Source organism: Cuculus canorus, chromosome 1 (assembly GCF_017976375.1).
Source record: "Cuculus canorus isolate bCucCan1 chromosome 1, bCucCan1.pri, whole genome shotgun sequence".
In the NCBI taxonomy this organism is placed as follows: Eukaryota; Metazoa; Chordata; class Aves; order Cuculiformes; family Cuculidae; genus Cuculus; species Cuculus canorus.
The window spans coordinates 80,793,664-80,806,538 of record NC_071401.1 but is presented as its reverse complement, the minus strand read 5'-3'; the positions used below and the strand labels follow the sequence as shown (position 1 = coordinate 80,806,538).

The following is a 12,875-nucleotide window of genomic DNA, read 5'->3' as shown; positions in this document are numbered from 1 at the left end:
AGCTCTTTTCTATTATTCTATTGATTTAATGTCACAATGTTGTTCTATTAGTTTTTTATCTGATGTCAGAGTTCTCCTAACACTTGTGCCTAAGTCCCTATTAGCAAAAGATAACTCTGCATGAAGCTGCAAGCCCACACTGCAAAGTAAAGGGGACAGTGGTTTTGCTTAAAGGGCAAATATTTGTCAAGTCTTAAACATAAGCAAAGATTCTTTTCCTCAGCCGTGATCTCTGAGACTGCTGAACTGTTCAAATGGCTTTTCTTTTCAGAAAACATAGCTGAGATTCAGTAAATAAGCCAAGATAGCCTACTTTAGTAGTCTGTTAATATAAAAATGTATTTCTACTATTTTCAAACACACCACACTCCAGCATATTTCCTTATGAAAAGTGCTCTCATTAAGAGAGAAAAAAAAAAAGCTTTTCAGAACATCAGATCTGCTTTATCTCAAAATTATTTGTATTAGCCTCACGTCAGGAAAAAAACCCAGATAAACAAGTAATCTTTATGCACAAACCACAATTAGCAATAAAGCATGATTAAAAACATGCTGTATAGTAATGTAAACACAGTCATTCTAGAGGATCTACTTTAGCTTTTCTGATAATGTTCCCTTGGCAAAGAAAAAAAAGTATATAATAATGACAAGGTATTTGTTCCTTATGTCATTCTCTCCTATTCAAATCAAACACACCCTGATGAAATGCACTGGAGCAAAAAGCTGCATATTTAGTGAAGAACTGGTGGATTATATGATGGAAAATTATTGCAAGTGGGGGTGCAGGTCCCCATTTCACACAAAATCTACCTTTTCACCAATACAATGGAGATACATTGACTTAAAAACAGCCAAGAATGTGATCCTGGCATTATTTATAATAAACGCTACTATTCATAAAAATGAATACAAATTACTTCTATGTTCAAATTCTTACACATAATTGCTAGCTTCGCACAAAAAGAAAAGCAGTATATGCCGAGGGAACATGACCAAGGTTGGCCTAGTAGATACTATACCTGCATCAAAAATACTGCAACGCTAACAGGCTGTAGGAAGAAGCACCTTCTTGTGCTAAAGGAAAGCCTTGCCCTTCTAGTCATCTAGTATACCATAAGGTTTTCTTATAGGAACTGAGACAACAGATTATTCTGCCGTTATGCCATGCTTTTGGAGTTCTGAACTCTTCTGGACAAGGACATGACTATAGACATGCAGAGGCTAAATTTCACTCAGCAACGCAGGAAATCCAAGAAACTTGAGTCTTGGTGAGGTTACCTTCCATAAAGATGAAAGCTGCCTCAAACTTTCACCCTGAAATATTATCCTAAAATATCCCATTTATCAAAGCTATTATATTGTTTTAGTCTCCCCTAAGCCCAACAACGCTTCACCTTGAGATAGGATCTTTTCAAGTTCTATTTTTAGTTCATTTTTTTAAGGCAATATAATAGTCTAAGCCACTCCAAATACAACTATATGTCCTCTGCAACAGTCCTGTGTACATGCTAAAAGCCACCACAGGAATGCAGGTCCTCTTCAGTGTTAACTTTCTCTAAAGTTATGAACTATTTACAAAATTTCATGCATTCTTGGATCACTACAAATGATTCCTTTATGATTCTGAAGCATTTTGCCTCAGAGAAGTAGAAGTTGTTTTGACATATGACTAAACTGCAGCTCCAAAGACAGCAAAGTAGTTCACATCAGAGTTCGCTGCTGATGAGCAGCAAGTTCAAATACATCCAACTTAAACAGTAGTTAAAATAGTGTAGACAGGTTGCCAGGCTTCATTTTTGTCTGAAACAGAATTTTTTACTTTTCTTTTTTAACTTGTTCCTCTTCCAAATTAAAATCAACAAGCATAAAAGTCAGTGCTTTCTTGCTGCAGTCTGATTGTTCAGCAGCTGAACAAATTTCACATGGATCCCACTCCTTGCTCCCCAAAGACATGTAAGTGCTTATACAGTAGTATTTAGCAATTAAATTGGCATTCCAATTGAGACTGCTTGAGTATAAACAGCATTGCAAAACAATGTGTTTTCTTTCTAAAAAACTCTTACTTGAGATTAATGAAACAGTAGTAATAATCAATATATTTCAGACAAACACCAAACATCAAAAAAAAAAAAAAAAGAAGTTTGTTACTAGATGTAGCCATCTCTTCTTACAGTATTGCAATTAAAAAACTGAATAATTGCCTGCAAGGAAAAGTCCAGCAGAGTTGCCATATCTCATACAAAGTAACATCTGAGTTCTCATCAGAAGTCATTGATTCACCCAAACACCAACATTTCTCTCTGACTTAAAGGACTTTACTTACCTTGTGTCTGCATTTAAGTACAACACCATAAGCTCCTGAAACAAAGAAAAGATAAACCATCTCAAAATAGAAAAAGCAGCAATATAAAACAGTCTCTAGTCACCTCCTCGCTATAGAAATAATATTGTTCCTAGTATTATTTTCCAGAACTTGCACATACAGGTACCACACTAAGTTTCTGTGCAATGAAACCATTTCATAAAAATTGCTTGAAAGTAAATGGTTTTTAAAATGCTGGAATGATTTTTCTAAATTTTCTCACAGAGCAGTTTGATAACTTACATCTCCCCCGTATCACTGAAGAGAATTTAACATAATAAACTTTAAAAAAAAAGAACACAGGCGGAAACCCCTCAAACCCCACAAAACTGTCCCATTTCCCTTCCATCTGAGAATGGAATTAGAAGGAGCTGTAGAGAATAAACTAGTGTTTAAGATCTGCGTGCAAGCCATAGTTTGCATACAAAAAATTACTACCATCAAGAGGACTAAGTCAACCTACAAAAAATTCCAATTCATTTCTTATTAGAATACTACTTACCTTCACCTACAACCCCAAGGATCTCAAATTTATTCATCACATTACCAATGTTAGGAATCTTCATCAAGACAAATTCCTCTTACAGGAAGAGCCACAAAACATGGCACAATGGGGAGCGTCCAAAGATTTTGCAAAAGGCAACTGTGAAAAGGCTCTTGGCAAAACAAGGAATTCCAACTTGATCAGCCAGACTTCTCACACTCTGAATTTCTAGGCAATCAGTAGCTTCCTGGGGAAAGATGAGAAAATAATGTAATTAGTACTTTGTTTCATTTCAGTAAGATAGTGTGGTGGTAAACATACAAATCACACCAATATACAATTGTATCAGACAATTAGTTTACTTCTACATTTCATGATCAAGAGAGCTCAGCAACACCTGTAACAGATGGAACCTACTGATATCATGTATCTGACAGAACAGTCGGCCTTGTAATCCCATACTTAGGATGTCTTCAACAATAACAACTAACTTAAAGTTATTTTCTACGCAACAAAAGCAAACAAAAATGTTGATAGGAACTACCTCAGTGAGGAAAAAGACACCTGTAATTACTTATGTTCTCAGTTTGGTGTATGTTGACAGCTAGGTATAAAAAGAAATCATGTTTAGTCAACTCATTAGTTGTCCACTGTAATGACAAAAAGAATAAGGTAGAAAGAACACTGAACAGTACAAAAACATTATTCTACTACTATTTTCTGTGATTGTTAAAAAATTACAGGAAATTATTTGATGAACTGACTAGCAATCATATTTAGAAAGTTACTTCTGTTATCAGTTTATTTAACAGAAATATAACAAACAGTAAAAAATGTTTTCAAAGTTTTTTTCCCATGTTTCCCAAACACTGAAATAATTTGTCAAATCAAGCAGCTATACACAGGTGAAAGTACAAAGTTTGTCTCTGTTTTAGGTTCACATCTATCAAACTCCTACGACTGAACAAGAAACTAAACACACTCAAGTTTGGGTTTGCTAATTCAGACTGCACTTTTTCCACTATTAAAAGGCATGTATCCCACATTCAAAAATGGGAAAAATGCTAAAATAACATCATCATGAATCGGAAATATATAATTTGCATGTTACAAAGATGATCGGAGGGCTGAAGGACCTTCCCTACAAGGACAGGCTGAGAGACTTGGGCTTCTTCAGCCTGGAGAAGAGACGGCTCAGTGAAGACCCGATAGCGACCTTCCAGTACCTGAAAGGGCTACAAGAAAGCTGGGGAGGGACTGTTCATAAAGGCTTGTGGGGATAAGACAAGGGGGAACGGGTATAAACTGGAGAGGGGCAGATTTAGACTAGACATAAGGAAGAATTTCTTCACTATGAGAGTGGTGAGGCACTGGTACAGGTTGCCCAGGGAGGTTGTGGATGCCCCATCCCTGGAGGCATTCAAGGCCAGGTTGGATGGGGCGTTGGGCAGCCTGATCCAGTGGGTGTCCCTGCCCACAGCAGGGGGTTGGAACTCGATGATCATTAAGATCCCTTCCAACCCTAACTATACTATGATACTACCATACTTCAGTGCTCCAAGAGCAGGACTGCTTATGAGGAATAAGATGGTAGGATAGAAGAGAATCCATTTAATTAACTTATGTGTAATGGGTGAGTGTGACCAAATGATACTGGGTTCAGCTCACACAAAGGAGAAGTCTCACTGCTATTTCATTGTAAGCTGTGGGTGCTGGCCAAAAACCTTGTGTTGACTAAGTCACACGTAATTAAAAGGATGACTCAAGAGTGGAGGAAAAGCACAAGGACAATAGCCTCACTAAGACTCAGGGAGATAACCTGTGTGTGTGTTATTTTAAAAGCAACTTCAGGAGTTAATCAACCACAGCATTTTGGAAAAACTTTGAAAATAAAGTAGTATTTCCTAAAGAAAGGGATGGTAAGGGATTTTTCGTTTGCTTTTGTTTTTTAAAAGGTTACCAGCTCCTTAATAGATTATTTCAGTGGTTTAATTTACTGTTTTAATTAATTAGATTTTTTCTACACTTGTGAATTGTATAAAATACCCTTTACTTTCCCTTCCATATACTCTCGTCCCATCTCATTTGGCACCTCTTTCTCACAAAAGTCTTTGTGCTGTTTGGCCGGGCTTTCTGGTTACAGTAATCAACTACAAAATGGGCTCCTGGAAGAGCAGAAGCATCTGCTCAGTTGCACCTAACAACATAAGAACAGAGCCTGCACTGAGCTGCTTCAGTTTTCTACTTAAAAGGGCTGGTGGCAGGCACACTGGTGCAGCTGGCTCTCCCCATGCAGCCGAGTAACAGAAATACCGCTACAGAGACCATTACTGCCATAATGTAAACAAGAAACACAGCAGCCACATTTAGAACAGCAAAAATACTTTCCAGAAAAAAAAGGAACTGTCAGAAAGCATATATCCTGTTTCCTGTTAGAATTATTCAATATCACCTAATTTGCTACTTCAGTTCCCAACATTATTCATTAATAAGTTTGTGATAACATTCATTACTTATCTGCTAATGTTATTACCATACATTGTCCTTCTGCCTTACAGTGTGCACAATACTTCTTGGATTGCAAGGAAACAGCGCAGAAGCTTGAGATGTATTAGAAACTCAGATTTCCTCTCATTCATAATTTCTAAATGTCCTATGAAGTACTTAAAGCTACATAGGAATGCAGCTTGTGATCCACTATTTTTTATTTATATTTTTAACACTTCTGTAAGTGTATTCACAGTATGTATCCTTTTAATTGTGAAATAAGGGTTAGATCTGCAAGCAGTTGACTTTCTTGAAATTCAGTACTAAATATCTCCCTCTCCCTACCAACCATGCAGTTTCCCTTTTCACTTCATTAAAACAGCTGTGGAAAGCTGATCTACTTACACTGGTGCCCCTGGACTCAAGGCACCTAGAGCAGCACCCACATGTAAAAGCATAACGGTAAGAGTCTGTCAACTCACTTATTAATGTTCATTCACCAAAACCACAGATGAGCATCGCATCTCTTCTGCGCTAGATTCAGAGGTATCTTTGTGTACAACTCCACTGAGAGCGCTTTATGAGAAACTAATCTTGAAATGATTGAAAATGAGAAAGAGAACTAATTAATCAATAAGCAGCATGTAGTGGTAGTATCAATTAAAACCCCAACACTTTTTGTCCCAGCTTTTTTTGCCACATCTGCTCAGGTAGTGCAGTAATTCAAACTAGTTCTCCTCCGCAACATTAGTGAACTCAGACTACCTAGACTCATCTAATCCCTAGACAAGACGTATATACTTGTTTGAGATCTCTGCCTTCAAAAGCTTCTGAAAGACTGAGAAACTGCTAAAAAAAAACTTGTTCAGTGGCAGCACCCATTGAACTTTTAGGGATTTTTCTGCCATTCTTGTTTTTAAAATCACCCATTCTTGCAGGGAATCTGGTAACATGAACTCAAAACTCCATGAATGACACAGTCTCATGAATGACAGAGAAATTAACTGTAATAATAAAAATAAAGAAAAAAATTCAATCTAGAAGTTTTAACCGGGAAAGTAACTTCAAGAAAGCTATCCATAGCAAGAACTATATTTTTCTGTAACTTAGAGCAGACAGACCAAATTATTTCAAGCTGAACTCTGGAAATAGCAAGGAAAACCTTATTAATAGCCACCACTATTTCATTCCTTGCACTGTGCACCATATAGGTCTGTTTTGATAAGTTCCCTGTTGGCTAGAATCTCCCCTTGCAGAAGAGGAAACAATGCCATTCCTTACCTCTTTAAGGTTCTCAGTGGGGAAATATCACCCATTCTCCTAACACCTCTTTCTGAGGCAGCCCGATTCACACTACATCAACAACTTATGAACTGAAGCAAGAGATCTCAGACATGGTCTTAATGTTACCACGGCATTCTACAAAACACAGATCCAACTGAGCAAAATTAAACATCGTTAAATGAACAAGCTAGTTTTACTTACCCCAGAATTATAACAGTGCAAGATTTTGACACAAATGTGGTTGTTTTGCAATAGCATATGAGGCTTGTATGTAAAACCCAAAACTTGTATGAACATTCTGGGAATGAACATACAGATTTTTACAGCATTAAGGTACCTGATCATTTGCATTTAAATTAAAACAATGGGGGAAAAACGTAGCTCTTCCCCAATTCCTTTTTCCTTCACTACCATTAAGAATTCTAGAGCATCACCCAAAAGGATCCAACTTAGCCACTCACTCCAAGGCCTCAGTCCTAAATAGAACTGCTATCCATCATTTCATACTCATCAATAGCTGGGGGGAACACTTTCTACACAGTTAGTTGTGACATTTAATGACAGTTACAAAAAACTTGAGGTAGACATCTGTCTTCACAAAACATACGAAAAATCTATTCTAGAAATACAGTTAGATTCATATATCAGTATATTCTATATGAAGTATACAGTTCATTTAATATATCAAGACAGAAAGAATGCAATTTGCACCTTGCTGAATACACCTCTCTTGCTCTCCCAAAACAGGAAATAAACTTAATCTTTTATTTATTACTTTTATTCACGAAGAAGATACTATTGAGAATTTCTAGAGGCTGGATATGTTTTCATCCGCTCACTGACAAAAGACAGGACCAGTAAACAGACATAAAGAACTCATACTACGTAAGTATCTGTCTCTGATGGTTACGCATTAATCCCAATCCCGGCACATTTTCTGTTGTACAAGGTACACACATGAAAGGAAACACCACCTCTATTAGTCATGATGTATCACTACTATAGCACCTCTTCCTTTTACTCCCCTTTTTATGTGTAGTTCTATTTGAGATTTTCCAAGAAAACCCTAATTGAAGTTACAAGCACCCAATTCAGTGTTATAGCAGAATATACAAGTGACAGGATTAAGAAAACAGTTGGGAGAAATTTTAGAGGATTTCTTGATCCAGAAGAATGCGTCAAGAGTATTATGAGGAATTAGAGATAAAGAAGAACCAATTCAGTATCTGAACAGCTGTGATTAATAGTACGACCTTAAGAATGCAGGAAAGAAAAAAAAAATAATCATATTGCTAGTGAAGTTCAGCCAGTCTCACTCCTGCATTTGGAAAAAATATACTACTTATTTTCCAATTTTATGGTGGGACAAGATTCTAGAGGAAGAGATATCAAGATTTCGTAATATGAGGAAACCCACAATATGAAAGTTGAAAAAAGGAAGAGCTGAAGAAGTGAAAAGCAACAAGAATATGGAATTATGCTAGCCATTTTTCATATACTAAGCTTTAATCTATCCTCCTCTGCTCATTAAAAAAAAAAGGAATGAAAAGAACAGCTGGTGAAAATAAATACAAAATTCAGAAAACTGACAAACTTGGACAAATTATAAAAAGTAAAACACCAAGGTTTCTAGCACAAGCTCAGGGATTTTAAAATTCAGTTCCAGCAAGCTTTAATTGACATTGCTAATATCATCACTGGAACTTTACTTCACTGTTGCTGGTTTTTGGAGCAGTTGGTTTGCCTTTTTTTTTTTAATAGCCGAAAAACGCAAACTCATCTGGATGAGTCATACATCAGGGGAAGTCACTGTCACACATTTGTCATTGGCCTAAAAAACAGCATACCTCCACGGCAGCAGGGCCAGGGGTGCAGGAGGGAAGAATCTGAACAATGCTCCCATCCCGCAACAAGCACACAACTAGGAAAAAGGCTTAATCAACTCCCAACTATTAAAGACACCTGTCTGGTTAAATTCCTAAAGGAAAACCGAGCTTGAAGACCAGGGCACCTATGACTATTTCATTTGGTTTATCTTGTTCTGCAAGTGATCTTCCTTTCGTATGCAAGTACGGATTCAAAAATAGTTTCAGCTCATCCTGGATGTATGAACTAAATGCACTTCTCAAAGTTAAAACACAGGATTTATGAGCTTTGCTAACAGCTGTGGCCAACTCAAAAGAGTGGGTGCTTAGCAGGATGCTTCTAAGACCATAGTAACAAATAAGCAGACTGATTATCAAAGCGTGGAGTACAAAAGCAGCTCCCATGAGTCATAGCAGAAGGACAGGAAAGACAGTTTTGCTTCCATTTTAGTCTTCCTCTCAGATAAAAACCTTAACAGATCTGTTGCGGGTGTGACAGGTTCTTACGCAGTTTATGCTGGTCCTTACGTATGCTGGGTGGTCTTCACTATACTTGTAGCAATGCTGAAGAAAAACAACCAGAGTGTGGATAACACTCTCAACAGCAACCTGTTAAATCCAAAGCCTCTGCAGTTTCATCTGCAAGGAGGAGCCTGACACTTGGCATTCACTTCAGTCAAATGGAAGTGTCCAATATTTGTAGCTGAAGATAAACACACTTCTGTATTCTAAGACATCATTAGGCAAAGGGAAGCAAGGAAAAAAAATAAATTTTTTAGATAAAAGAAGGTCTTATTTCATAATAGAATATACTCCTGTGGAAGAAGCTAATATTTATTTATCTGACAGAGTATTTGTAGTCTACTCCTCGGAAGTTGGTTCTTTCATTTTCATCTTTACTTCTCCTATCATATCCTATATTAATTTACCATGTTGCTTACTATTTAAGTCCCATATTATCTTTGACAATCTGCCATGGACTTTAAATCTCCAGGCTACCAAATCATTTTACAGGCACAGCTTTTTCATCTTAAATAATTACTTGAAAAAGCTACTGTTTTCTAAGAATTAATCATCAGGATTCACTTTGTGACTCAATTTCTATGTTTGTGTTTGAAGGTTCATGCTTAGAAGAAAAACAATGGCTGAGCATAAAAGTCTTCCTCTTCTACCACAAAAAAAAAAAAAAAAAGCACATTCAGACAAAGTCTCGAGCAGAGGGAGTTCGTGTCCAATAAAAGTACAATATATTATCTTTAAGGGAACAAGTTCAAAGCACTCAGGAGCCAGTCGGTTGAAGGACTGCTCTAAAGTTTGGGCTCAGCAGGTTATTTGCAGAACGAAAGGGCCTCTGGAGTTTTTCCATCATGCTCTCTGGTTCCTATATTCTCTGGCAGCATACTGTCAAAAAGCACACTGCTAGGTTCATCTCCACAATGGCAGCAACCACGAACTCTGCATCAGCAATCCTATGCCACCATGCTGTCTGCACACAAAACTGATGCAGTAGACCTGGCCACGTAGACAGAGTCCTCTGATGCATTCCTAACTGAATCAACCACCAAAACTTTCACAGATCCACCTGGGTGATTTGAAAAGACCATCTCCTAACAAAACACAACCGAAATTCTTTTAATCTGACAAACTGTCTTCCCAGTTTGTCTTCATTGCTCTAAAAATAATTCCTGTTCACATTCTAAAAGTCAGATATTCCTCTCTGCACTGGCTTTGGCTGGGATGGAGCTTTCTCATAAATGATCAGAAAAGTAAAGGTGAATATAAAGTGTTTATAAATAGCAAATGAATGCCAAAAATAAATTCTGTGGTCATTCTAATGCAGATCAAAGTAACCGCAATGATTATTCTTCCTTATAATTTACCAACGTATCATTAAATAGAGATTACTCGCTCACTATCTACAGCAAAAAGAAAAAAAAACCCTTTTTCTTGTAAAAAGACGTATCAAATACATGGAACAAACAAAAATATGAGGAGGGAGCCCCTCAAATTCAATACTAAAATAACAAGAGAATACAATATATGCAAATTAACAGAATTCTATTGTAATTACAGTAAAATATTATTTAACATTTCTTCTTGATGTATTTTCCAGGCAAATACTCAAAGGCATTTTCTTGAAATAATACCATACCATCTTTTACAAAGTTAACCTTGCAAGCAATGTCATCATAAATTTGCGATAGACAGAGAAGCCGCTCAACTACCACCAAATACAGGTAACTTCACAAATAAATTCAGATTAGTGTGCAAGCATATGTGCAGGAAACATTTAAAGAAACAACTTGAAGGCTCTTCACTATTAATTCTTCTTTCACTGAAGTCATTACAGATAATTAAACCACATAGCAGGCAAATGGTGTACAGCAGGGATTTTGTGGGGAGTGCTGGGGGTTTTATTTTGTTTGGGTTTGCTTTTTTTTATTAGACAGACTCAACTCCATCAACCTCAAAACAGCTTGCTTCAAAAAACAAGGAGAAATTGAAACCTATAGAAACATCAAGGCCTTCGACACAGTTTCTCACACTATCCACCTAACAAAAGGCCCAACATAGAGCTCTATAAACATATAATGCAGAGGGTGAGCAATCAGCTGACAAGTCAGGCTGAAAGTGTCATTGTGAATGGGATTACACTGGTCTGGTGACCAGTCACTAGCAGGGTTCTGCAGGGATCCATCTTAGGACCAATACTCTTTAACATTTTCATAAATGACCTTGATGCAAGATTTGAAGGTTTAATAACTAAGTTTGCAGATTTCCCGAAATTGAGGGGAGCTGGTGACACTCTTGAGGGCAGAGAAGCCCTGCAGAGGGATCTGGACAAACTGGGAGAGCCGCACAATCACCAATCACATGAAGCTGAACCAGGGCAAGTGCCGTGTTTTGCAGCTGGAATGTGGCAACCCTGGATAAACATACAGACTGGGGAGCATTAAACCGAAAACCCTGAAATAAATTCTATCTTCAGTACAAATCCACTGCAGAGAAAGCACAGCAACAAAGCAATCAACTTGTGCTGTTACTACAGACGCCCTCATGCCGAGCCACCTGAAACACCTTCAGGTTGGTAAACTTCAGTCTGCTATGTAAATTACTGCCAACATACTTGGAAGATCTCTTAGAGTGACCTAGTCAATTTGCAAAATGTGTTAAACAGCTTTCCAGTGGAGAAAAAAAAAAATGCAGTAACAACCCAAAAATTTATGGTGTTCCCATCAAAAAACAGCAAAAAATCAACTTGAAAATAGAGTCAGGCAAAAGCAACAAAGACCAGAATATTATCTTTTGCACGAGATTATATGCTTATCTCCACCACTGCTAACCGTATCAGTGAATGGACACTAAAGAATAATTCACCTATATACAATTAGAAAACATGCTGGGGGCAACTCTTAATTCATATTAATACACCATTTGTTTTATCTAAACACAAAATTCAAATTCTATTGAAATCATAGTGAAACTAGGTGATGGTAAAGCAAACAGGCTGTTGCGATTTTTATCTGCTTTTGAATATTTGTACTCAAAAATCTCTTCAATGATCAAAAGATCCACTTTCAACTCATACAGCATGAAATAAATCTACTACAATCAGGATAGTTCAGAGCTTAAAAATGAGAAATTCTAGCAGCTGCAGATTTAAAACAACTAGAGCATTAGCTAAAGCAGAAGGTCTCTGTCAGAGAGAAGTGAGCCATCGTTGTTTCAAACTGCAAAGTTGCAAGTGAACTCCAGGTTGGAAGACACATACTTGTCTTAATGTGTTCCAAGGCAAGGAGCAGTTCTGCTACAAGGAAACCTGTAGAACTACCTTCTATACAGATGAAAGGAAAACGAGAAACTAATAACATAGTTCTAAAGGCTGACAGTCTGCCATCCCCTACAATCTATCCAACGACTGAGGTACATCACACCAAGGCTGAACGAGAACCCTGTAGCCCAGCTTGCAACACTGGAGAGACTTATTTCCTTAAAAAGATTGTTTGAGAAAACCACTGAAATGTATAGAATACTTCTGTGTTTGAAACCATGCTATGGTACTGGTTCTTGGCATGAACAGAATTTTCTGTGGTAAAATATGAGTCTGGACGTAAATGAAAGTCTCAACAGATAACCCAGGGAAAAACTTCAGAAACATTAGGAGGCCAATTTGATCCATCTCAGGAAACACAATATGGTAATAAAATTACTTTTTTTAAATAATGAACAACGCTGTTTCAATGCAAGCCTCTATAATTACTTTAGAAAATGAAGTAAGAGCTTGTCTTGCAATTTTAGCCTAGCTGTTTCCATTTAATGGTTAAAAGAAAAAGATATTTTAATTCTCACATAACATGGAAACTATCCTCATAATTATAAGTATGAAGGTTGA

The 12,875-nt window shown here is 37.1% G+C and overlaps 1 protein-coding gene across 4 annotated transcripts in view; it reads right to left on the bottom strand.

Moving 5' to 3' along the window:
* Positions 1-12,875, bottom strand: part of CDKL5 (cyclin dependent kinase like 5) — a 122,015-nt gene that overhangs the window by 76,545 nt on the left and 32,595 nt on the right. For all 4 annotated transcript variants that reach the window (XM_054071407.1, XM_054071427.1, XM_054071438.1 and 1 more), the window contains exons 2-3: positions 2,865-3,093; positions 2,324-2,358 (exon numbers count right to left, since the gene is read on the bottom strand). In XM_054071407.1, coding sequence (XP_053927382.1) covers positions 2,324-2,358; positions 2,865-2,928 — 99 coding nt within the window. In that variant the 5' untranslated portion in view covers positions 2,929-3,093. The remainder of the gene's footprint in view (positions 1-2,323; positions 2,359-2,864; positions 3,094-12,875) is intronic.